Source organism: Branchiostoma floridae, chromosome 4 (genome assembly GCF_000003815.2).
Source record: "Branchiostoma floridae strain S238N-H82 chromosome 4, Bfl_VNyyK, whole genome shotgun sequence".
Lineage (NCBI taxonomy): Eukaryota > Metazoa > Chordata > Leptocardii > Amphioxiformes > Branchiostomatidae > Branchiostoma > Branchiostoma floridae.
Window position 1 is genome coordinate 6,796,584 of NC_049982.1, and position 25,121 is coordinate 6,821,704.

The window sequence follows — 25,121 nt, forward strand, 5'->3', positions numbered from 1 at the left end:
GGCATGCCAAAAGCCTGAAACGACTTAGTAACGGGTATATCACAGAATCTCTTTATTCTTATGGTACAAGAAAATACACCACACGTTTATTTAGGAAAAACAGATTTTGTATTAAACTTAATACATTAAACAGATAGACCTCTGTTGCAAATTTCGTATCAACGTTTCTGTACAAAAGATTTAACCACACTACAAGGTTAAAACAGCCATGTTTTCATTCATTACCAAAGTTACAATCTTACATACATGTCTGCCATGGAGATTTCTCTGCGAGACGTCAACCCTCCGTGTACAACAACGCCCCCTTGCACATAAAAATAGAACAGCAGCCTCTCATACAAGTTGACCTCGACTGTATCAGGCACTTCTGTACATAGATATAGGAGTAAGCTTGTCTCTTTGCCTACTGCAATTCTCCCCTATTCCTCCAATAGTACAGTCAAAATACTGGTTTGGATACTCACATCTGGAAGATACCATTTAAATAAAGCGGTGTTAAAACTTATACATGTACTTGTTGGAAGATAGCTTCAGACCCTACATTGTACGTCAGACATACAGCTAACTACCTCAGACTCTAAAACGGATGGTTCACAACATTAACATGTTTCAACAGAGTATGACAGCCAGGAAATAATGATCTTCAAATACAATACAGTTACGTCCATTCAGTGACCTAATATAGAAAAACAAAATCACATGGACATACATGTACTACACTGACTTGCACATAACATCGCAGCTGTACTAAAAAGCGAACTCATGTCGTGACAGCACACACAACACTGGTACATGTCACTAGAAGGAATAAAAATGATCTTATCTACACAGTATTTGGCCACTCCTTTTTGAACCAATCCACTGCTTCTTGGACAGACCAATGAGACTGCTTCTTTACATATCAAACCATTGTTTTTAACCAATCATCTGACCTGTCATAAGAGACCAATGAAAATGCTTCTCCACGGCATTCTCAAATGTGATTGGCTGTTGGTTACAATTAGAGGTACAGTAGGTCAATGATTATTTGGCAATTTCTTTTTTCTCACTCTTGGCAGTATATAATTAGCAATGAAAATGTGACATAATTCAGAATTAGTGATGGTGGAAAGTTTGGTGGTGGGATTGAAACTACTAAACATGAGCACTTGGAGGAAAGTGACATCAAATCAGCCAGAATTTACTAATAAAAAATTTGGACAAAATGCTAATTTAAAAAAACAACAACACTTGTATTACTATTAGACATACATGTGTAGGTAAAGTCTTCAATGGCATTACATTATTAATGAGAAGATTGTTATGGATGCATTCTTGTATGTATCAGAAGCCATTAAAAACGTTACATGAAGGCAGTATAAACAGCACAGTCGTCAGGAACAACGCACTATATAATAAATGGTTTTTCCTCTACACCAACCATCCTTTTAAAAAATGGCTACCATGAGCTACGAACAATCTAGGCTTCGTCGATTTGTCGTTTTACAAAAATATTCCTCATGTACCTGCCGTAGAGCACACATTGTTCCTGAGTAAGACAAAGCACGGTACACATGGAGTTCTGAACAACTCTCCCCACTCTGGTGTAGGAAACAACCTGGCCACCCCTATATATGCAGTGCTGTGGTCCGCTGTCCTGAATTCTTCAAACATTTCATTGCTACCACTTTCCAATTGGGTGCCGTAGAATTTCAACCCACATCAACAATTGGTACAGTCTTGTTCCTGGTTGAACTGTGTGAGTGTCTGGACCACAACACTTGGTGAAGAGGGTGGGCAGGACGTTTTGTACTGCTGAACAGGAAGGTCTGATAGAGGGAGGCACGTATTGATTGAGACCACAAAAAAACTATCTTACAAAATGTGTGGACTGTATTGGCTGTGCTACAAACATGGAGGTAACAGTGTCAACAGCTCAAAAATATCAAATATATCTTTTATATATATTACAATAGTTCCTATACTATTATGTATAAATTACAAGATACCACAGTGACACAAGGGCGAGAGGCGTGTACATACAGCTCTGGGACTGGAAGGTTAAAAATTTCATTCTCTTGGCAGTGTTACATTTTGGTTCCGAAGTCCTAAACTTTCTCGTATTGCTTCTCGAGGATACTATTGTACACACGAATGAACCGCTACCCCTAACAGGGCTACACTGTAGCCATATCTGCTCACTACACAACGCTCTAAGCAACTGTCTATGTTTATAATATAGCTGCAGGTCAATGTTAGCAAGATCTGATCTTCCTTAGCTCCGTGGAGCGAGTCACCCTTGACATCACTGTGGAAAACATCCGAGGAGTACTAAAAATGTGCCATCCCGCACGAAAACAGCAGGCTTTTCTACGACCCCCCCTATAACTCCATGGAAACTGGTTTCCCTTCTTGAAATACAAGCATTTGTTATATACAAGTATAATTACAGGTGCTTGCTACAATTTTTCATCAACATGCCTGCCGTTTTCCTGTTGGATGGACATTTTTTTTCTTTCCCAAGAAGAAGGCTGGCACTTTAGTAGATACAGGTAGTTACAACTTTACAAAGGTAGAATTTCTCTCGTTTCCAGTCGACCCTTCCACGTTCTTGTTCCGACACGACCCTCCGAAGGCACTTTTTTTGCTGCTCGCAATAAAACCCGTTTAAAATTCCGGCGTGTCTGTGGAAAGCTCTGCGAGAATGTACATTGTCTGTGAAGGGACTGACCATTAATAATGTACACTAGGGAGAGTCCGTCGCGGGTGAGGGGGGAGGGACGTACGGATGGAAGTAACTTCTCGCCGTGGAAGGCGACGGTGGACAGCTGTCGCAGTTGTTGTCGGACATATAGTGACTCCTGGGCGTCGGAGGAGGAGGGTAAGGGTCCGAGTCATAGTTCATGTCGTAGTACTTCGGTCTCAACCCCCGCAACGGGTACGGTTCGCTGTCCTCACAACCGTCTGTCGTGCATGGCGTGGGCGGCGGAGGAACGTTTCTGAACTTGTAATGTTTGTACGATCTGACAGTCGACGGGCTCTGCGAGCTGCGCGAGGAGTAGAAGAGGTCCGCAGTGTACTGAGAACGGTCGGTGGCGGGACTGGGCGGGGGGTTGAGGGTCTCGTGGGGGTAGTGCGTGCCCAGGGAACCTGTACTGCTGGAGGAGGCTCCCGTCACGTGCGTACGGTCGTACAGCGGAGGCCCGCAGCCGGATCCAGGTACAGAACTTGATGATAAACAAGTGGTAGCTGATTTTCCCCGTGACGTGGACAGGCCTGTACAGAAAGAGGGAGATATCGTGAGTGAAGAAAGGCCACAAATGAGCCCAACATCTGGTATCTGAAATCTACATGAAGCTAGGGCATACAGTAGTTATAGTCTTCAAGCTAATACCATGAGGCCCTTGTATATCAACATTGTCCGACTGGTTACAAAAATTGAGGAAACACATTGCTGCATAGTCAACAACTGCTTCACAAGAACCGCTTGGCCAATGTGGCCACTTTTTGTTGGTCCCCTAGATAAACCCCATAGTGGGTGTGAGTGAGAGGTTACATTTAGAATCTTGGGCAGTTTTTGACCATATAGGCAAACACTATTTAGTATCATACTAACAATTTCACATGCAAGCAAGTCTACAAAGATGTTAAAAAAACACACTGAAAGACACACGAACCTGATACAGATCTTGGAAGCGAGTTTGTTCCCGCGCTCGGCGGGAGAGCCACCATCGTTGGCACGTTGCCGTTGGTTACCATGACGATGTCGTTGGTGAATCCGTCCTCCTGTTGCCGCTTGAGTTTCCTCCACACGAAGACCATCATGAAGATGATGAGGACAGCCATGATGGCGCTGATCACCACGGCGATGGTCAGAGAGTTGCTGTCCTCGTTCCCGTAGGTACGCAGATCGCCTTTTGGATCTGGAAACAACAGAAAATAAAAACTCTAGTGATACTAGGACAGCAGCACAATAATAGTCATGAACAAGCTGCTAGGGGGTAAAAGTCTTATTAAATTCAGGTTTCACCAATCTGCATACCAAATATCAAGAGAATTCATCTCAGTATTCTCTAGTTATCATGTTGACACACAAGAACACTCCTACTGAAAACATAACCTCCATCTTTAAATGGAGATAATTAGGATTGTAGTCATGCAGTGTTGCCTCTGCTCAATACTTTTCCAACGCCAAATGTCCTTTATCATTATGCTACAGCTACAGTCACAGTCCAAAAATTAGTTGGAAATTGCAGTAATAAAAATGTTCGATTTTTCCTGCTGTCCAAACGAGCAAACACGTTATATTCTACATACCACAGTCGTCCTCATCAGAGTTGTCCACACAGTCCTTTTCATTGTTACATCTCTTCTCCTGCTCAATACACAGCCCATTCCTGCACAGGAACTGGTCTGGTGCACAGGTACCTGGGGAAGGGAACGGACAGAGTTGTCAGGAAACTATTCTTTCAGTTTGCTGAATAGACATACCTTACACTTAAAGAGGAACTGATTGTTACGGACCCTACAGTACCATCTGACTTCACTGTCTATCTGCTACACCGAATGACAGTTTAAGTCCCCTACAATACAGTCGTATTTCTGAGAAAAGGCAGCGCTCACAGATAGAGAAGTTGTTTGGTCAAGGTTTACACAATGTTACAATTCAAAAGGCAGCTGTAGGTCACAGGATAGGTAGGGTATGTGATGAGTTTGGTTGATATAATTTTATACAGCTTTACATAAACATTTCTAAACATACTTTCTTTTCTCCGGGTAACTTCTTACAGTCAAGTATTCTTTTACCATTTTCATAATGCAATTTCTGTAGAATTCATTGCACCCATCTTAAACAATAGTTAATTCTCATAAACAAACAAATAAACCATGTACATATTTCTGCTCAGTATATAAATCTTTCAAAATAATTGAGGAAAAGTGCTGGTCCTTACTGTGGCACTGCATCTCGTCCGACCGGTCCATACAGTCCTCCTTCCCATCACACACCTTCTGCCCATCCACACACTGCCCACTGTCACACGTGAACTGGTCCTCTGTGCACTTGGCTGGGGGAACAACCAAACATGTTAATACTAGCCTGGCTAAATAATACTTGTAGCAACTCTTCCACTGGTATCACTGGTAAGGGCCCAGAGAAGCAGGAAGGGCTTCATATAGCCCTGTACAGTGAGAGTTTGACTACCACAGATTAGCTATTTTAACACCTTTTTTATACTATACCAAAGAGAACTGAACAAATTTCATGGAAATGCTTTCTTGCCAACCACTTATATGATAAATGTGCAAATTATTGAATCCTTAATTGCCTGATAATTTACACATGGAATGTGAAGATAGAATGACTTTAAAATGACATGATATTTGGTTTGATTATTGTACTTTTCACATACTTTATGAGTCCAAGCAATAATGTAACCAAGAACTACTGCAGAGTAGAACTCATTGTTACCAAGTACAGTAGGGGCATCCTCACTAGATAACTGTAAACAATGCCTGGAGTTAGATGTGCCAAGGTTAAGTACAACAGGTTGCTTCATGCAACATATCCAACTGGCATCTGAACAACACAGATCCAGAACTTACGACAGTCTGCCTCGTCACTACCATCGGAACACTCGGCCACTCCGTCACATTTCCACAGCAAGGGGATACAGTCCACTTCTCCTGTCTCACAAGTGAAGTGGTCGGGGGCACAGGTTGGGGGCTCTGAAAATATTGGTGGATATACATTTTGATTAATCATCTATGAAGAGTTCTTCTGGTGCAGGTAGGAATGTACGGTTCTAATTTAGCCCCCCACCCCCCCCCCCATTCATGTATACATTCATACATTTCTTGCATCATACATGTACATTTCTAGCAGTGCACAGTCAAGGTTTATAAATTTAAATTACTATGTTACTCTTGAGAATCCTTCATCAATTAAGTTTAGGAAATAAGAGATATCCATGCATTTCTTTTGTTTGATACAGTTGGGTCACCTCAACATTTTTGGCACTAAATATAGTATGTTCATCCAACGTTGCTGAGCTTGGCACATTTCAAACATTCTTTGGCATCTACTTAGCTTCTGACCCATATGGGTCCCCTTTGTCAGTTGAAATACAGCATAGGGGACCAAAATCACAGCATAGGGGACCAAAATCACAGCATAGGGGACCAAAATCACAGCAAAGGGGACCAAAATCACAGCATAGGGGACCAAAATCACAGCATAGGGGCCAAAATCACAGCATAGGAAATCCAAATCACAGAATAGGGGCCTCCTATGCTGAAAAGGCCTGGCAAGAACACTGATGCAAGCCATATACTGACCTCCACACTGCAGCTCGTTGGGAAACAGCACCAGGTGGAGCGGGCAGGAGCAGCGAGACCGGCCGTCCTTCATCGCGATGCAGATGTGGGAACAGCCGCCGTTGTCAATGGCACAGGGATGGTGGTCTGTACACAACAAAGAACAAACACTCTCTTTAGAAACAAAGAAGATTGTCAACATTAACAGTTTTAAACAACTGCATTTCAAACAGAATCTTAGAACATACACCACATACATACACAACCTATTTACTAATTTACATGTCTAATATTGGAAGAGTTGAATATTTCCCACATGAATATTTATAGTGTTAGTACATTAACTAAAATATCACTATACCCAATGAAACACTGCTCTGCAATTAGGTTCTACTGCTGTGTGCACCAAGGGTCAAAATCAACATTTTAGTTCAAGGTTGGCATGGAGAATGAAAAATTGAACTTCAGCAGAATCATCCTGATTTTGATGTTGAAGGTCTATCTTTTCAATTTTCCTCAGTGATTAGTTATATCTATCTAGGTTTCCAGCCATCTGGAATTGCCTTTCCGCTGAATCAGTGTTCTAATCCATTTTGCTGACACTAAATGCTAACATCAACTGTGGCAACCTGGCCATAAAAAGTATCTGAACCCTGCAGACACAACATAGACTTCATGTCTAACTCATTTCCGTGATGTCCTTGCTGTCCACCCCCACCATGTCGCTGAGATGGACCAGCCTGGCCTGGATCCTAGTTCTCCCACTGCCTGTCAGCTTGTCGACCGACTCAACAATCTGCTTGGCGCGGTCGATCCAGTACAGGTGGTCGCCGAAGATGGTCAGTCCAGACAGCTGGATAATCATCTGTTCCACCAGCACCTGCCGATTCGCACCTGTGGAAAGATAACGAGTATAGAATGGTTAATACATGGGTACACTTGCCTGAATCCATCAAAAATATGCTTTTAACTACAAATTCAATATATCTTTAGATAAGTAATTGACCATGCACAAAGATCCAGTTAAAAATTAGGCACATAGCTCCAACTTCAAGTGCACAAAAAAGCACATGCACCAAGCATTTTCAGCCTAGGTCTGTGATAATGCACTGAAAATTGGTGCAGCACTTCAAAGAGTCAGAGTCCATTCTACCATCAGCAGCTACAATTATATTTGATATATGACTGATTTTTGGCTACGACTTTCTCCTGTGCAGTGTTGACTTTCTCCCTGGAGTGGATTCATTCTTGAACAACCAAGCTGTGCTGGCTGAAGTAAGAGGTGGAACTTTTTGCAAAGAAAACATTTCGTCAATTTGCTTCCCTGTACAAAAAGATTGTACAATGTTGGCATACACTAAAAGTAACTACATCCAAAAACATATCAGTTAAATCACAAATGTCTCCCTACCATCCAGCCCGGAGCTCTCTATCCTGTTCAGTTCGATGTCTGTCCAGTACAGCTTGCCGTACTTCGTGTCGATAGCGAGCGGTCCTGGCTGCTTGATGTCGCTGCTGAAGAGCGTCTGGCGCTCTGTCCCGTCCAGGGCAGCCTTCTCGATGGATGGATTGCTGACCATGTTGGTCCAGTACATGTACCTGGGGAGGGGATAGGACAATAGGATTATGAGACGTGAAATAGATATAGAAAAAGCTTGATGATTCTTATTCTGGGGGAATTCTCTTTATAGTGGCCATACTGGCCATTTGTAAACTGTTACCAATTCCATGAAGTATTTAGGATACACAAGTTTACAGTAAAGTTTAAAATCAATTGTTTGGTTGCACTGAAGGCAGTGGACAAAGAAGTGTTTCCTTACCCCCTCTTTGGGTCCAGAACAATGGAGCGCGGCCGTTCCTTGTCCCCGGAGACCACGACTCCGACGGGCGACAGGTCGCTGATGCGCGTGACGTTGATGGTGTTGGTCTGCGAGCAGGTCCAGTAGATGTGGCGAGAGAACTCGTCGATGGCCATGTCGATCGGGTAGAACAGACTGTCCAGGTTCGCAACCACACTGGTCACCTGGGGATACATGAACAATGTAGAAACATTTCAAATTTGGCAACAGGTTAAATCTTTCACAAGCAAACACACAGACAGAACAACTGTGGCAACAGTAGAGTTAAACCTTTGCCATACTGACAGGTAAATTATGCTTTACTGATGAGAGAAATCTAAAGTTGGATGTATAAAATCAAACCCCCTTTTACGTTAAATAGAATTCTCCAATAGTAAATGACGAAATATGATACACAGTCCTAGTGTAGATTTAGAAAATGTTAAAAAAAAGCAACAATAAATGAAGACAAAGCTATGTACATACAGTTCAAAATAATCCCATTATAAAACAACTGGCATAAGCTCTAAATTATGTTATTTGTTGACATGATAGAGAAATAAAAAGAGGCAAAATACAAAATGTGAGCACTCACCTCCGATCCATTTTATAGGGAAATAAAAAGAGGCAAAGTAATAAATGTGAAGACTAACCTCCGAGCCATTGGCCTTAGCCCTCTTGAGCTGCTTGATGCGCCCGTCGATCCAGTAGATGTGTTCCCCCATGCGGTCGTAGTCGATGACCTTGACGTTGCGCAGCTGGTGGATGGGCAGCACGATGTCTGGACTCTGCTGCTCGTCGAACACCATGCGACTGATCAGGTTACGCTGGCTGAACAGCAGAAATGACGCAGGGGCTGGCGGGGGGAAGAATAATGAGATATTAGCACGATGTCGGGACTCTGCTGCTCGTCGAACACCATGCGACTGATCAGGTTACGCTGGCTGAACAGCAGGAACGACGCAGGAGCTGGCAGGGGAAGAGTAATGAGATATTAGCACGATGTCGGGACTCTGCTGCTCGTCGAACACCATGCGACTGATCAGGTTACGCTGGCTGAACAGCAGAAACGACGCAGGAGCTGGCGGGGGAGGCAATGAGATTTTAGTATGCATTTTCTGGCACAACAATCTTACCCAGATCTACTATGTGGACAAAGGGCTATTTTTTTCTACAAAATCTTTGTCTGGCTTCACTGAATTTTGAAACGTATAAAAGTTAGAGAAGCTATCAATATCAACGATGATATGCAACTGTTTTCTTTGCAGTCTACACCATCTATTAATGAATTTTGAGGGGAAAAAGACAAGATATCAATATTTGGTAAATTTCATCCATCTTCACCGATGATGATGCAACAATTTCTCTTTTATACTGAACCAAATTCAGCAACTTTTAACCATCAATTTATGCACTAAGTAGCCAGAAATAAAACCATTACATTACTAACACTTGTCAATAGAACTATTATTGTATTAGCATATCAAGGACAAAACAAAACTTTGTGACACAGGGTGCACATCAAAGAAAAACCAAAACCAACACTTTGTTGTTTTCCTTTGATATGCTAATGATCATTATGACAAGTGAAGTTAGGAAATACATTTGGAGACTAGTATATTGCAGCAAATGCTTTCTGCTACAAGGGAACTTTGCATAAAGGTTATATTAAGGTACATAACACCGGCAGTGATTAAGTCCAAGACTTACGATGACATGTCCTGTTGTCCGGGTCCAGTTTCCAGTGCGAGGGACAGCCACACATGACAGGCAGGTCCATGGCGGACTCTGCAGACGTGGAGGACGGCATGGCGGTGGCCAGGCACAGGTGGGAACACCCGCCGTTGTTTACTGCACACTGGTTCCAGCCTGAGGAAGTGGAAGGGAAGATGAATTACTGTAAATTCATTCAATTTTTGTGGGGCATTTCGCAGAGTTTCAAGTTCACAAGTGAAGCAATTCTGTCATATGCCATAGTAAAAACAATGACAGCTGATGGCTGATGACAGCGCAGAGGCCAATGCAAGAAACAAAAAAAAACCCACAAACATCAAAATTTACAATAGATTTTTCACATATGACAAACAATGGGCCCTTCTGGAAAGAAGGTGAATTCCTGAGTTGTAAATATGGATTTTTTCGTTGACAAGAATGGAAATTTTTGGCTGACTAAAAGTTTGAGGTACAATACTTTCACATGGATAAAAATGTAGTCAATCCATTACTTTGATGCAAAATGAAAAACCACCTGTCATTCTACAAACAAGCAGTGGTCTAAATGTTTGCTTCAAGACTTGCGTAAAAAGCACTTTCTTTTTTAAACTACAGAAGAAACGTCCAAACTCAGGACATGCCATACCTGACTGTCTGGATGAGTGGAACACTAAGATATCCATGATGTCCATCACATAGTCCAGGGAGCCCTGGATACGGGTTCGGTTCTCGCCTGTTGTCTTGTTGGCCCGTTCGATGCTACGTGTGTTCCAATCTGTCCAGTACACATAGTCCTGGTACTGTGTCAGGCCGAAAGGGTGGGGCAAGTTGTCTGAGATCACCCGCTTACGATCATTGCCTGGAGAGAGTTGGATAAACAAATTGTCATTTTGATTCCACTGTTAAACAAATGAAGCGACTGTAAATCCAAGTAACAATTTTGCATACTTGCAATTGTCAACAAAGAGATCAGAACAGCGAGAATCTGATTTGTAAACTAAAATCACACGCTTCTTTTAAAAATTAAGCTATGGACAACTGTGTCAACAAAATTCGGAGAGTTCGGAGAAAAATATCAACTTTCCATGCACAAAGTGAGGTCTTTAAGTACAACGAAAGAGTACATACCTAGCATGTTAGAAGACTCTATAAGGTTGGTGTCCAGGTCTGCCCAGTACAGCCGTCTCTCCGGGTAGTCGATGGTCAGCCCGTTAGCGCGGCCCAAACTGTCCACCAGGATGAACCGGTTAGTACCGTCCATGGAGGCCCGCTCGATCTTTGGGTCACCTCCCCACTCCGACCAGTACATGAACCTGGATGGGATGGAAGGCAGAGGTTACAAAAGGCTGCAAGCTCTACTTTCTTCTACATGCCAACAGCAAACAGTCAAAATCAATCTATTCTTTGACCCAGTCCTTGCAGTCAAAACTGCCAAGGACACCACTCTGAACCAATACGAATTTTGTGGGCAGGTGGTCACTACAGACATGATTCATTATGCTTGTGTCAATGGGACAAATTATCTAATGAACCATCAAAAAGGGGTCGAATTGGCAGGATTGACTGCCCGTTCATTTCATGTTCGATGTTGCAATGCTCATTTTAAAAGAGATCCTAGCCTTTCATTTTTCTTGAGAACCATTAATTAAGTAAAAAGCAAACAAAACATATCTCACCCAAACGCTGGATCCAACGCCAGGGAGCGGGGATTGTCCAAGTCCTGCCAGACCAGGACTTTTCTGGACGATCCGTCCAGTCGCGCCACCTCGATCCGGTTGGTCCCCGTGTCCGCCCAGTACAGGTTGTGCGCCACCCAGTCCACCGCCATGCCTTCTGGGTAATCCAGGCCGAACTGGATGATCTTCTCGGCGCTGCTGCCGTTCATGAAGGCTCGACTGATGGACTGTGGGAGGGGGAGGTAATGTTGTTATGGTGATGTGAAATGCTCTTACCATCAGGACAAAATGCATTGCTAACTGTGTTACAGGTGTGAGAAATTAGCATCTGTGTAAGTATCCAGTAAAACAATGCATTACTTATCGGGTTAGAATTTTTAGCTCTACTGGGTGTTCTATCATAATGATGATGAGGTGTTCTGAATGTTGTGATCTATATCTGCTTTGAGCCAAAAGGTTTTGGTGAGTATTGAGGGATACAAATCTACACTCTGGAAACAATTTTGAGACAGAAGGAAGTATCATTCCACTTGCATCCTTTAACTTTGGCATGCTGAGTACAAAATGTGCTGGTATAACGTTTAAGGGTGTAAACTCAAAAGAATAGGAGAGATGATTAATAAGTTTTGACTATGCCTACCTTCAAACTGACATCAGTCCAGTATATTCTGTTGTCATTGATGTCAAAGTCGAGAGCGCTGGCCTCCTTCACGCCCGGCAGAGGTATCACCACGTCGTTGTTATTCGTCTCCAGCGATATTCTCCTGATGTCCGCGCGGCGCGAGAACAGGAGGAAGGCCTCGGGCACGATGCACGTCCGCATGTCCGTGATGAGCTCCAGGCCCATCGGACAGCCGCAGGAGACGCCCGACGGTCGGTACAAGCAGAGGTGCGAGCAGCCTCCGTTGTTATCCACACACGGGTTCCAGCCTGGGGAGGGGACCACACATCCAGCTTTAATATCATTGTCATCATTACAACAATTCTAATAATAACCTTACATAGACATTGTAGCTATACACAGACTGATACTACTAGTGCAGGGGTGCCTCCATAGAATCAGAAATAATTCCAGCTAAGATATTTTCTACTTTGATGCTCTGTAGATTTGTAGCAAGTAGTAGTTTGGGAACTGGCTCGGTAGGGTTGGAAGCAGGAAGGCTTCAACTCATTTTCAGTCACTGATGAAAAATATTGGATGCTCTCTGACTGAAATGCCGAACACTTAATTAAGAATTTCTCCAGTTGTTTGATCTAATTTGTATTACATAGAGAGGCTATGAGTTCTAGTCTGAGCCAAATCTGTTTACCATTACTATGAGATTTGTTTTGTTAGCCCTTTTCAATAGATATTAAATAATTGGGAGAAGGGGATTGCAATGTTACCCTTTAAATCTCAATGAAGGATAGGCATCCAGATAATAAGATACACCAAATAGCGGTTCCACGAGCAGCTGGATATGATTTTGGAAAAGGTCAGACATTTACCCAGTGTCAATGTCCTGATGTGATAGCTAGGCCGTTCATTGACCCAACAAAACAGGCTACCATAACAACAGAAGAGAGAACTAGTGTACCGTCTGTCCTCTGCACATTGACAGCCTTCAGACCCATCAGATCAGGCAGCTGGTCCACGATGATCTGCCGGTCCTCCCCTGTTGTCTTGTGCACGCGCTCGATGCTCCGTCTCTGCCAGTCCGTCCAGTAGATGTAATTTCCTGAGGGAGAAGGGAAAGTCATGAGTAATTTCTAAAAGATATGGTACAAACTGTGATAGCTTTGAAGAGTTACGAAAAACTTAATGCATTCCCCCTTAAGTTACTCTAGACGTACACATGTTTCAAGGACTCCTTGTTTCAAGCTCTGCATGTTCAAAGCATGGACAAAAAAAGTGACAAACACCCACAAAATATGTCAACTTCAATGTGCTTGTGACTTGGGCAAGTACAATTGGGAATATGTTACAATGATCCTGGTTGACTTTTGGTCCTTATTTTGAAAATCACAACTGGTTATTGTGCTCAAAATCTATGTATTCCTTTTCACAAAGGTCTACACAACACTGGTAACACATTGTATCTTACCCAGCAAACTGAAACCAAAGATGTGTGGAAGCTTCTCATCCACAAGGATAGTTCGACCCGTCCCATTCAGGTTGGCGTATTCGATCTTGTCGGTTTTGGCGTCGCCCCAGTATATTCTCCTGGACTGGTAGTCGATGGCCAGACCGTTGGGCCAGACCAGCGACGTGTTGAACAGAACGACTCGATGGCTGCCGTCCAGCTCGGCTCGCTCGATTTTGGGATGCTGGCCCCAGTCTGTCCAGTACATGTATCTGGGAAGGATAAAAAGAATCTTAAATTAGACAAGACCAAGAGGGGCTTTTCAGATAAAGGTGACATACATGAATAAAAAATTAATTTGGAAAGCGTTGTTACTGGCAAGAAGTTATACTTGTAACTTTTTATTCATCCGCCGCGCTGCCGAGAGCACTGTTCAGCGCTGCGGGGATTCCCCGTGCACACGGCCGACATGTTTCTGATTAGCATGTTTGGCTCCAATACGATGTTTATAGAGATTTAAAAAGTTATTCATATAAAAGTTGTATTACAAAATGTAAGCGTGGCGTCTTATTTTATCTCAATTACTTTGTAATGTCATGGTTTTCTTGGTAAATTATGGGAATTGGCTGACAGATCAAAATTTCAAAGTGGCTACATCCCTGGATTGAAGGATATAAACGAGGAACTTCTGAGCTATACACACAAATTCACAGGTTCTCACCCTTCTGATGGGTCCAGCACAATGGCTCTGGGCTCGTCGAGGTTTTCGGCTATCAGGATTTTCCGCGATGTTCCGTTTAGTCTGGTGACCTCTATTCTGTCAGTGCCCGTGTCTGTCCAGTACAAGTTCCTTGCTACCCAGTCTACTGCGATCCCGTCAGGGTGTTCTACCTCTGTTGTAATCAAGTATTCAACACCTGCAAAATGGGAGAAACATCTGTTAGACATGTCGATGAAGGCTAGACATCCAGGTAATAAGATGCGTCAAAAAGCAGTTATTTAAGCAACTGGATATGATTTTGGAAACAATCAGACATTTCTTTCCAGATTCATATCCAGTTGCTTGAGTAACTGCTTTTTGGCATATTAGTTTAACTGTTTAAGGTATACAATGCTGCCCTAGGTACTTTTCTAAGTCATGTATGCCACTGTTTGTTCTTGAAATATCTTTAAAACAGGATTTAACAGCATTTAACTTATCTTCATAAAAATCATATATGTGATGACAGATCGTCACATGCCAAATCTTTCAAAGAATTGTATCCAAAAGGTGAAGATAGAGGTTTCCGATTTTCTCCTAATCGAATGATTGTTGGCATCCTTCTGTCTCATAAGACAATGGATTTTGCACAGTGCCTGTTGTGGCTGTAAAGGCCAATCCTGGAGTGACATACTCTGTTTCAGTTGACACAGCTGAACTTTTCAAACTATCATAGAAACATACTTGATCAACTTTACGCAAGTCAACCTTGCTAACTACAGCCAAGATGGGAATCAAACCTGAGCCGTCTAATCTTGCTCGTCTGATAGCTCTAGCCTCGTCGTCTGTCCAGTACACGAACCCTTCCACCACGTCGTAGTCGATAGCGATGGCGTGTCTGATGTCATCGATCTGTAGTACCACGTCTGTGTAGTCCGGCGTGTCCAGCGATATCCTCCGCAAGTCTGTTCTTCTCGCCAGCAGAAGGATTTCGCTTGCTCCTAGAGACAAAAAAAGTAGATGAATGACTTCTGCAAAGCCTCCCGCCATCATGACGGTTACGATACCAATATACAAACAAGCAGCACTGTCATATAGAACTCCCACAGTATTTCACTGCCTCTTCTCACAATCGCAAATCATACCCAACGTAACAACATAATGCAGAAAATAGCTATAATTTCCTTTTTACTTTTGTTGGCTTAAGCCTTAACACACTACACTGGAAGTCTGTTACACCCAACGTCCTAAGTCACTTCCGCTGCCATTATTCCTTAGATACTTAAGCCATTGATCTGTGGGAGAGAGCCGGTAGGCATGAGGAGTAGGCGTACCGTCGGCACATGTTCTTTCATCGTCCAGTAGCTTGACTCCGGTGGGGCAGGCACATCTGTAGTTGGGGGCATCAGGTGACATCAGACAGAGGTGGGAACAGCCTCCGTTGTTGGGCTGGCAGGGGTTGGTGTGTCCTGGAACGGGAAGTGGAGACAAGAAGATGTCAGTTTCTATTCTTAAGAAAATATTGATAAAGGCAGTTTGCTTTGTTCAGGGTTTACCAACTTTTCTCAAGTTAACTTGTCCTATCAGGCAAGCACATAAAATTTTACTTGCCCAAACCAACATTTCACTTGCCTGAAATTTAAATACATTTTTCTATAAATATCACTTCCAGCAATGGAATCATTTTATTATTGGTTCCATTTTTCTGTGTTGAACAATGATTGGTGTCATGGCTTTGCGTACATGGGATAGGAAGATGTGCAAGATGGAAGATAATATAAACTGTATGTGGTCACCCATGTTAACATTCCAAATGAGCTCAACTGGTGTGGCAAAAGTCAGGAAAGGGTCAAGGATTCCATATGTATACTGTACGTACAACTGAACGTAGCATGTTCAGTAGTGTGCTACAGCACTTTGATAGAAAGATAGCATTACAGAACTCATGCCTTGAAATACCCAAGCTTTATTCTCATGCAGGAGAGCATGTACCTGTCAAGCTAAATCATGTTTCAAGGTTTCTTGGCGCAGCAGAGCATTGCAACCTTTGGAACAGAGGCAGGGATGTCACTATGTCCCACAGGTGTGCACAGACACTGTTTCCTGTTCCACAACAATTAACGACACGCACATCCGCTCAAACTCTGTTGTGTAAACATTCCCAACAACCGTTCTGTATTCCAGTCACAAGTTGACTGCCAAGCTCCAAGGTTACGCGGTAACAACAGGCCGCGGCCAGCCAGCGCCACATGTTAACACAACCAACACGGGCTCGCTGGCGGGGAAAGTGGGTAATTTGCCACCAGGAGCAGGCCCATTGTGTGGTGATTTACGGGGGGAGAGCAGGGCCTGCCTGTTTGCCGCGGATGATTGATAATGTGATTATAACAGTGTCATAACTTGTCACTCTGCCGCCGCCGTTGTGTCCGTCATGTTAACAATGGCGGCGCCTCCAAAAGTCAAATAACCCGTCGTCTGTCCTTGTACACTTTCCCGTTAATACCAACAGGACTCATACATCTGGTACAAAACCTGTTGAAATTTATGGCACTGCAAAGACGACTTGTCAGTTTTCTGGTCACATTCACAAACAGAAAGTTGATTGTTTGGAAAACTGGGTTATCTGGTAATTATAACACCATAAAAACTGACAGTAGCACAGCTTCACAAAAAGGAGATTTTTTCCACCTTGGTAAACTTTCATGTAATCAAATTTATTCAAGTTCATTGGAGTTATTATGAATGGGCAGGCTTTCCAAGCGATTTCTCTGTGGCATGCCTGAGTACTTAGTGAAGTAATATTACATACATTTTTTTATCCTGACTTGTTTTGCCTGAGGTGGAATGATAATACATGCATGACCTCAGCTGTCTATCATGGTGACTTCATAAACACCAGCTATTGTCATGTCTCCAGTCCTGCGAAGGTGTGTCTCTGCCAGCTTACCTGTCCTGATACCACCTAAGACCCAAGTTAAGATGGGGAGTAGATAGGTTTGTTTGGAGCTGGTTCCCAGAAGCTTGTTTTTAGGGCAGCGTCTGACATGCACTTTACACTTGAGCTCCAGGTACTTGGAAGCTAATTCCTTACATCTGTACGGAGGATCCAGCTCTTTCTGCACATGAATGAATTCATAGACTCTCTGGATGACTTGTGCTGTATAGAGATCAAATTCCACCTAAAAGGTACATCTTACTGGACCATTTCTTGACTGAAAATCAGCTGCACCTTCATTTAGAAAGACTTTCTCAACAGGCTCGTTAAAAATATCAGAAACAAGCTTCCACTTGACTCTGATTCCTCTTTGAAGAAGGAAGTGTTTCCAGAAAACCCCCTAAGACCCTTTTAACAATCTTAGATCTAATTAAAAGCGAAGGTATTTCCATTGTCTCCCCAAAGCTCCAACCTGTCTCCTACCTGACATAAAGTGAGCCAGGAACAATAGAGGTTCCTCAGCCCTGTCAGCCCGAGGCTGCCCTCTGCCCCTGGATTACCTGCCCGAATCGTTTGTTATACACAGCCAAGTGACAGGTGATGCTTTATCGGGCACCAAACAAATTGGCAAAGGTAAAGAGATCTTTCTGGTCTTTTGCAAGAATCACTCTCCTACAGCAGAGTAATACCTCGGAGGCATACAGATGTGAATGACAACAAATATGTGGGATTTAGGTGTAGGCTGGGTCGGCTAGGTGACTTGTGTGTAAGGGAGGCAGTCTCAGACCTTTTCCATCTTGCAACTTATGGGCGACCATAACTTTGTTTGTGAACGGAGACATGTTGCTTGTTGGCATTGCCTTTTTCTGAGGGAAAAATGATCAATTCTGGAACCCTTTGCAGCTTCCATGTAAACCGCAGATTAAAATCAGACTTGGTAAGAAAGATTGTTACATTTTGGTAACTTTTGTTTCCAGAAAAACCTGACTTCAATGCCCTAAATTTCTCTTGGAAAAGAGTGCTTGTGCCAACCCATGTTTGTAGCAACCTCCAAGTATTTCCAGTCAACAGAAACTCAGTACATACTTAGCCAACTCAGAGGGTCCATCTGCCAAAAAGCTCAAGCAGACAGCAACACAAACACCCATCATTCAATCCTGCTGAATACTGCAGGCTGTCAACAGGGAGGAAATTGAAAAATTTGCACAATCTGCCGAGTGGTCCCTGCGGAAGACTTGCCTTGATCTGATGGCCTTCCTTGTCCCTTTCCTGGGGGCTGGGGGTCAAGTCCCCTAAGGAGGTGTGGCAAAATTTGCTCAAAAGACGTGATGACAGCGTCTTGACAGCTGTCAGATTGTTCAAGACATTTCACATCACACAAGACGTCTTAAAAACACCCTGTTCCCCTTCAGATCGTGTGTGCCCAGTTCAACATACAGTAAGGAAGGGAGGCATGTTAGGGCTGGAAGTGCCAGGGAAGGTTCCTGACTGGTGGGCATGACAGAAAGTCACAGCTGATGCTACAGTACACCATGATAGGGTCTGTCCATGGACCCATCTGGGATGGCTGCTTCCATACCAAAGCATTATCATCAACCAAGGGCTGGCAAAGCTTGGAAAGATACCGACCTGTTAGCCTGGATACCAGACCCCAGCCGTATCTCAAAAATAACTATCTTGTGGACACACACGATCTATATTTTTTCAGATCAGGCTGGGGTCTGGTATCCAGGCTACCTGACTGTAATCAAAGATCTGCCAAGCAACATGCATGGTTTGCTGATACCTGAATACCTTTCAAAAATGATCAATGCATCGCAACCTTACTTCAAGCACCTCATGTTGTCCTCCAAGAGTAAATAAACCTCATTGCTCCCTCACTACTACTGCTGCTACTGATTCACTGTTTACAACTCCATGTACCATGACATTATCCTATCAAACTGATTAGTAAATAAACAATACGTTTTCAGAAAACCCATCCTTGAAATCATCAGAAAATAGTCCATCCTATCTCAGTAAGACTACCTACGAGGAAACAATTTACTTGACTGTCAAAGACAAGGTTTTTTTTAGGACAAAGGACCAAGCCAGAGGGAGGTTAGGTAGTGGCAGATCTGAGTTACAGTGGGCCACATGGTTTCGATCAGGGAATGCCATCATCAGGACATGGCATCTCAGGTATGTAGCAGGTTTTTTGTAGGTCCTTCCCCTAAAGTTTTTATCTCAAATAGGCCCTGATATCAGAACAGACAGATGCCTGGGTGACTGGTGGGTGCTTAGCAAAGCTGAGGCAGCTCTGTCTGAGAAAGGGAAAAAAAGTTGTTGTTTCAGCACTGCACAGTGGCATGAGTAAGGAAGTTTACCTATGAAAGGTAATTTGCTTGCATACTTTAGAAACATAATTTTCCAAATGATTTGTTATTCATGTCAACTCAATTGAACATTCCTTCAATGCAGTTATTTTTGGAAACAGAGATGAATAAATTTTTTTCTTCCTCTGTGATTTACCTCAAGCTGATAAACTGCTTTAATTATCTGGTGCTGTTCTTCACTTAAGGTCTTTTTATCAAGAGTGATGTAGTAGTTGCTCTTACCCCTGCAGCAGTAAATGTCTGTTACACTGTAAACCTTTTCCACCACTTCATCAAATGTTGCCCATCCGTTTCTACAAGGCTTCTAGAGCTGTACATACTGTTTTCACACATTTCCATTGTTTCAACCAACCGTGAGATATACCTCCTTTGACAAATTTCACAGGTCTTTGCATTTCATATCTTTCCAAAAGTTCACAAAACTTGCAGTGAGGGACACCAACTTTTGCTGTAACTTGTGACCTACTGAACCAAAGTGAAATGTTGATGGCAACAAGTGTAATCAGGCATCAGGATATTTACTTCACTTCTAAATCATGTGTCCAGACTACTGTAAGTCTATCTCCCTTCTATAAACTCTGCCAACCGCCACTGGGTCAGTTGTTTACTGTTTAGTAAATACAGCGTCAAACAAGGAACTTTTCTTCTTCTCCTTGCAGTTGAAATATGGTTCCAACACAGCAAGGATGTGATGGTAAAGGCAACGTTATACTCAAAGTTACCACAATACAAGGAAAAATAAGTTGTTCTTTCATACGTTTTGAAAGAGCATTGCACAAAAACAAGGAATGCACAAGGTGGGAAGGAAGAAAAAGGGAACTGAAGTCAACAGGTACTTCTGCTTGTCACGTTTTCCCAGGGGCAGTGCAGCGACTGACAAAGAAAAGGAGGCCCTGTGTTGAAAATACCACCTTACAAAGTGGAAAGTTGTTGACATTTTCTGGGTCTTGGACAGCATTTTGCACTATGTACCCATAACATTCTGGCGGCGGGTTTATGAAACATGCCGCGAATAGCGCACTAACTTCCCCCTGGTCACCTAGCAGAGGTGTCCCTGTCCAACAGGGTGGTAAGCAGGGTTCTGATTGGTTGAGGGGGATGACTGAGTTCTGCATGACTGCAGCTTGTCTGTCAAACCTGTCAATCATCAGGGACTACCCTGCTAGACACATGCCATCACCTGGAGCAGCCATGGTTTAAAACCCTGGTGCCACAGCGTTTGGGGGAAAATGCTTCTTTGTCTTGGCATGAGCTCAAAAATCCTGGCAAGTTTGTGATGGCAGAGACAAGCTAGGGAGAGACAAGACCTTCTAGAACAATCCTTGGGAGGAGGTAGGGTGACTCTGGTATCAGCTGTGACATTTTGTTTGAGCAGGGGGACATGTCTACAACATAAATCTTCAGAGGGTCACTTGTTGTATATGCCATGTAAGGGACAAGACTTGCACCTGTGTTTAAATCCAAGGCAAGAGATGGTTGACATTCAGGCAAACTTTTTGAAGATTCATAGCCCCTTTCCTTCAAGGTGATGACCTCATAGAGAGACTCAGGATTGAGCAGGCAAATCTCTCATTAATAGTTCAATAAAAATTGCAATGACAAAAAAGTGTATTTTTATGAGGTCATACAACTCCAATTTCAGTCTGCCTCTAGTGGATAGGGGGTATTAGCAAGAGGAGGAAACGACTACAACAACTTTCATGAGAAGAAGAAAAAGGAAAGAGGACTTACTCATGAGTTGTCTGGCCGGCATGTAGGCGTGGATGTCCATGGGAGAGAAGATCTCGCTGTGAATGACCTGCTTGTCTTCCCCGGAGATCTTGTGGCAGGAGTGGATCGAGTTGGTCTGCCAGTCCGTCCAGTATATCGTGTCCCCGTACAGCGTCAGCGCGAAGGGGTGAGGTAGAGAGCCTTCCACGACCGCGCGTCGCTCCGACCCGTCGAAGTTGGCGTAGTGGATCAGCTGGAGCTTCGCGTCCGCCCAGTACAGCCGCAGCTCGGCGTAGTCTAACGTCAGGCCGTTCGGCCAATAGATGTTGTCGTCGACAACGACCCTCCTCCCTGTCCCGTCCATCCCCGCCCGCTCGATCTTCGGCACCTCCCCCCAGTCTGTCCAAAACATAAACCTGCACAGAGAGGAACAGACAAAATCAATGTCACTTTGATATCTTCAGACATGAGACAATGCCAGCACCTCTGATATTTGATGCAGACATTTTGTACACAGGATATACAAGTGAGGTAAACATGAGCGCTAAGAACTGAAGCATTTTGAAGCACTCTTTTACTATTTCAACAACAGATTGTCTAAATACCATACAGGTAATATTTCCAATCACAGGTGTACCAAATCAGTTTTGATACTGTGAGAATACAATTTTACATTGCCAACATTTTGCCAATTGACCATAGATGATATATTGTCTGTAAAGAGTGGAATTCAAGTTAAGGCAGCAAATAGTTTGCGTACACGAACTACGATTGATTAGCTGTCACCCTAGCGCGTTTAATTTGACTGATTTTGTGATTTATTGCCAGATTTATTGAATCAGTGCCACGCCGCCATATTTACAACACAGCAATACCCTTAGATCCTCATAAATTGACTGTAAGCAAGCCCTTTGGACCTTTTCTTCCCCACCTCCTATCACAGCAGCAAAATATTATTGGGGAAATATTGCTCTGTAATGATAACATTGGACAGCCGCTTTCAAGTAGATGAATGCTCTACTATTCTGATATAGATTATGGATTCCGATTTATAGGGAAGCCAAACTTTCAAGCTTTGTTCTTGATGATTAAAGTCATTTAGCCGACTCATCAAAATAAACAAAACGTGTCACAACTGTTGGTAAAGACTGGTTTGGGAACAAATCTTAAAGCTCACAATTGTCGTTCGATAAAAATAAAAGACAAATGAAGACTATTGTCGGCAAGAAAATTAACGCATCTCTAGCCACCTTTGTCACAACTTGGCAGTCTGAAACAAGCCGGTGCCAGCAAAACAATGGCGCGGATGTTGCCACTGTCTTTCCAAACCTGACAATGTCTTCTGTCACTTATGACAGGTGAGACTGTGTCTGTGTCTGCCGCATGCATCCTCTACCTTTTAATCCACAATGCTAAACATGATGCTTAATTATCTACCTTAATGACTGTGATTGGGAGAATAATTGTGCATTTTTTGACAGACTGAAGGAAAGCAGCCCTTTCTGCTGGCTCCACTGAGACTGTAAAGTTACTCTACTAAAACATAACAGAGCCTACAATTTCGCTCAAACTTGATAAGTATTAGAAACACACTGATGTGCAGTGTTACTGTGACAAGGTTGTCATCAACAATGTTGATAACCAATTTCTCAGGATACCGTTTAACAACACCTTGAGTTAGATGTGCAAATGTTAGGTATGACAAGTCACTGAGATTGTAAAGTTTCAGACAAAAACATAACAGAGCCCACAATTTCACTCTATGTGCAAATGTTGTATGACAAGTCATTCAATGTAATATACCAAGCTGATGCCAAGGGACCAGTGAAGCTGGTGTGTTACACTGAAGGGAAATTATTATCTTTATCTAGAACTTAGAAGGATATGTTTTTTAGGACGTGGGTCAGTTTGCCAGTTTGCGAACAGCATAAGTCGAGGAGTTGCGGATGAATCTTTATGAAACTAGGTAGGTTGATGCGTGTAGGCAAAATGAAGAAATTATTAGATTAGGAATCCATTAGCAGTTTTGCACAGTGCTGTGCACCAGCAGAATGTACACTTTTCATTCCTCCTCTTCTGAACATGCTATGGTCGAGATTTTTAAAATTGTCAAATAGCTCTTGCATTAGCTATGCAATACATACAGATCCAGAAAACGTAAATACACTGCACACTGTTACAGTGCTCAGTTTTCTACATCGCTGTGTCTCCCTGACAGCTTAGTAAAACCAAAACATCAGTTCTGTTCAGGCCTCATCTTGGAGATCCTGCCATGGCAAGGAACCAAAGCTTCCGCCAACCAAAGATCACTTGACCCAGAAATTCCACTTTTCCCACATGGAATCTTCCAGATGCAATCCTGTGCAATCTTCAGGGGCTGATGGATCGTTCTATTTTTTTCTAGTTGCAGGGATCAACATGAAGTATTGGGAAAAAAACAGCTGACAAGCAGGTGTACCAACAGATTTTATACTAATTTTAGTTCGCTCTTGAAATTTCAGTTGTTCTTTTCAATTTACTCCCCAACCTATATTTGAACTGGGGGGAAAAATACTTCTATGCCTATTGGAAAAAGAAATATACCCCATCCCCATACCTATTTCTATGGAACAGCCCTTCCATAAAAGGAGTAACTCTACATGTCCACAATGAAATATCCCAGCTGCGGTTTTATTAATTCAAGTTGGGGTATTATTGCGCCAGTAGGTACCCAATCTGAGCAATGAGGCTGTTTTATATGCTCAAGGCACCTCATCAAACACAGAACCCCCATTTTACATCCTTTCTAAAACACAAATGCAATCCCTAAAACATGTCCAAGCTGAGCCGATTTAATGACACCCCTCTCCCCCCAGCCTTTCTTGGTACCTTCCGCCCTGCTGACTAGGTCCAATGCCAAGGCCATCCATGTTTTCTTCCCATTGACTGTCCGCCCTGGGAGACATCATTACAACACTGCAGCTTCGGCTGAGGCAAACCTTCCTTTACAAGGAAGTGGGAAATGTTGATAAAGGATTACATTCAACTACTGAGAAGAACTGAGCCAAAGGGTGGACTTTGTCTTTCTTTGGGGCAAAATTGTCCTCCAGGAGTAAAAGACTTTGCAGCCAGGAAGATATAAAGAATCTCTAAGTTACTTAATGCGTTTTAACTTGCAGTTGGAAAAAGTCAACCAGCAGAGTCTGTGTATACTGTAATATCTTGAAAAACAATGAAATGATCCTAAAACTTTAGTAAAAGAGAATGATCAAATCTTAATACTTGACAGTATTGACACTATTGACCAAATATACCATGTCCAATGCGGCTTTGGTTCAAAATCTAGTGTGTCAAGGTCTCCCCTCTACATGTTTTACCACACCCAATACAGATACAGGAAAAGTTTAGTAAAAGTAAACATTATAAGTTCTCCGCCCCCCAGCTTCTGGACATGTGCAAGGCTGGGCGGTGCCCTTTGTAACCTTCTAGCACAGAAGTGGCGAGAAGTACGGGCACGAGGTTCGGCCACCGCCGCACCTGGGCTTCAAACGGCAGCGTGTTTGCCGACAGAATGGCACCGCGAAGGCAGCAGCACGTTTGCTACAGGAAGGATGCTACAGTGAAGAAATGTGCTTCCCACACAGGCTTGTTTGTGCTACAATTAATAAAGGGGGCCACAAGTTGTCAGGTCTTCTCAGTGGTAGGTGGGGAGAGGGCAACCTTTCCCACAAGAATGCCAAAAATCCTAGAAACGCAAACATGAGGCTGGCAGAATGGAAATGCCATATGCTAGCCAACTACAGACTTCTGGCCTCTGAATGCCTCTGTTGTGTTTTGT

General features: G+C 43.1%; 1 protein-coding gene across 1 annotated transcript in view; it reads right to left on the minus strand.

The window, feature by feature from the left end:
* Positions 1-37: 37 nt before the first annotated feature.
* Positions 38-25,121, minus strand: part of LOC118412841 (low-density lipoprotein receptor-related protein 6-like) — a 43,127-nt gene continuing 18,043 nt past the window's right edge. Inside the window, exons 3-23 of the mRNA XM_035815882.1 lie at positions 21,326-21,720; positions 15,619-15,753; positions 15,085-15,285; positions 14,306-14,501; positions 13,606-13,856; positions 13,099-13,239; positions 12,162-12,451; positions 11,522-11,748; positions 10,974-11,158; positions 10,492-10,704; positions 9,843-10,001; positions 8,786-8,988; positions 8,115-8,317; positions 7,706-7,893; positions 6,979-7,188; positions 6,316-6,441; positions 5,584-5,706; positions 4,932-5,045; positions 4,297-4,407; positions 3,657-3,902; positions 38-3,255 (exon numbers count right to left, since the gene is read on the minus strand). Of these exons, the coding sequence (XP_035671775.1) occupies positions 2,726-3,255; positions 3,657-3,902; positions 4,297-4,407; positions 4,932-5,045; positions 5,584-5,706; positions 6,316-6,441; positions 6,979-7,188; positions 7,706-7,893; positions 8,115-8,317; positions 8,786-8,988; positions 9,843-10,001; positions 10,492-10,704; positions 10,974-11,158; positions 11,522-11,748; positions 12,162-12,451; positions 13,099-13,239; positions 13,606-13,856; positions 14,306-14,501; positions 15,085-15,285; positions 15,619-15,753; positions 21,326-21,720 (4,447 nt within the window). The 3' untranslated portion in view covers positions 38-2,725. The remainder of the gene's footprint in view (positions 3,256-3,656; positions 3,903-4,296; positions 4,408-4,931; positions 5,046-5,583; positions 5,707-6,315; positions 6,442-6,978; positions 7,189-7,705; positions 7,894-8,114; positions 8,318-8,785; positions 8,989-9,842; positions 10,002-10,491; positions 10,705-10,973; positions 11,159-11,521; positions 11,749-12,161; positions 12,452-13,098; positions 13,240-13,605; positions 13,857-14,305; positions 14,502-15,084; positions 15,286-15,618; positions 15,754-21,325; positions 21,721-25,121) is intronic.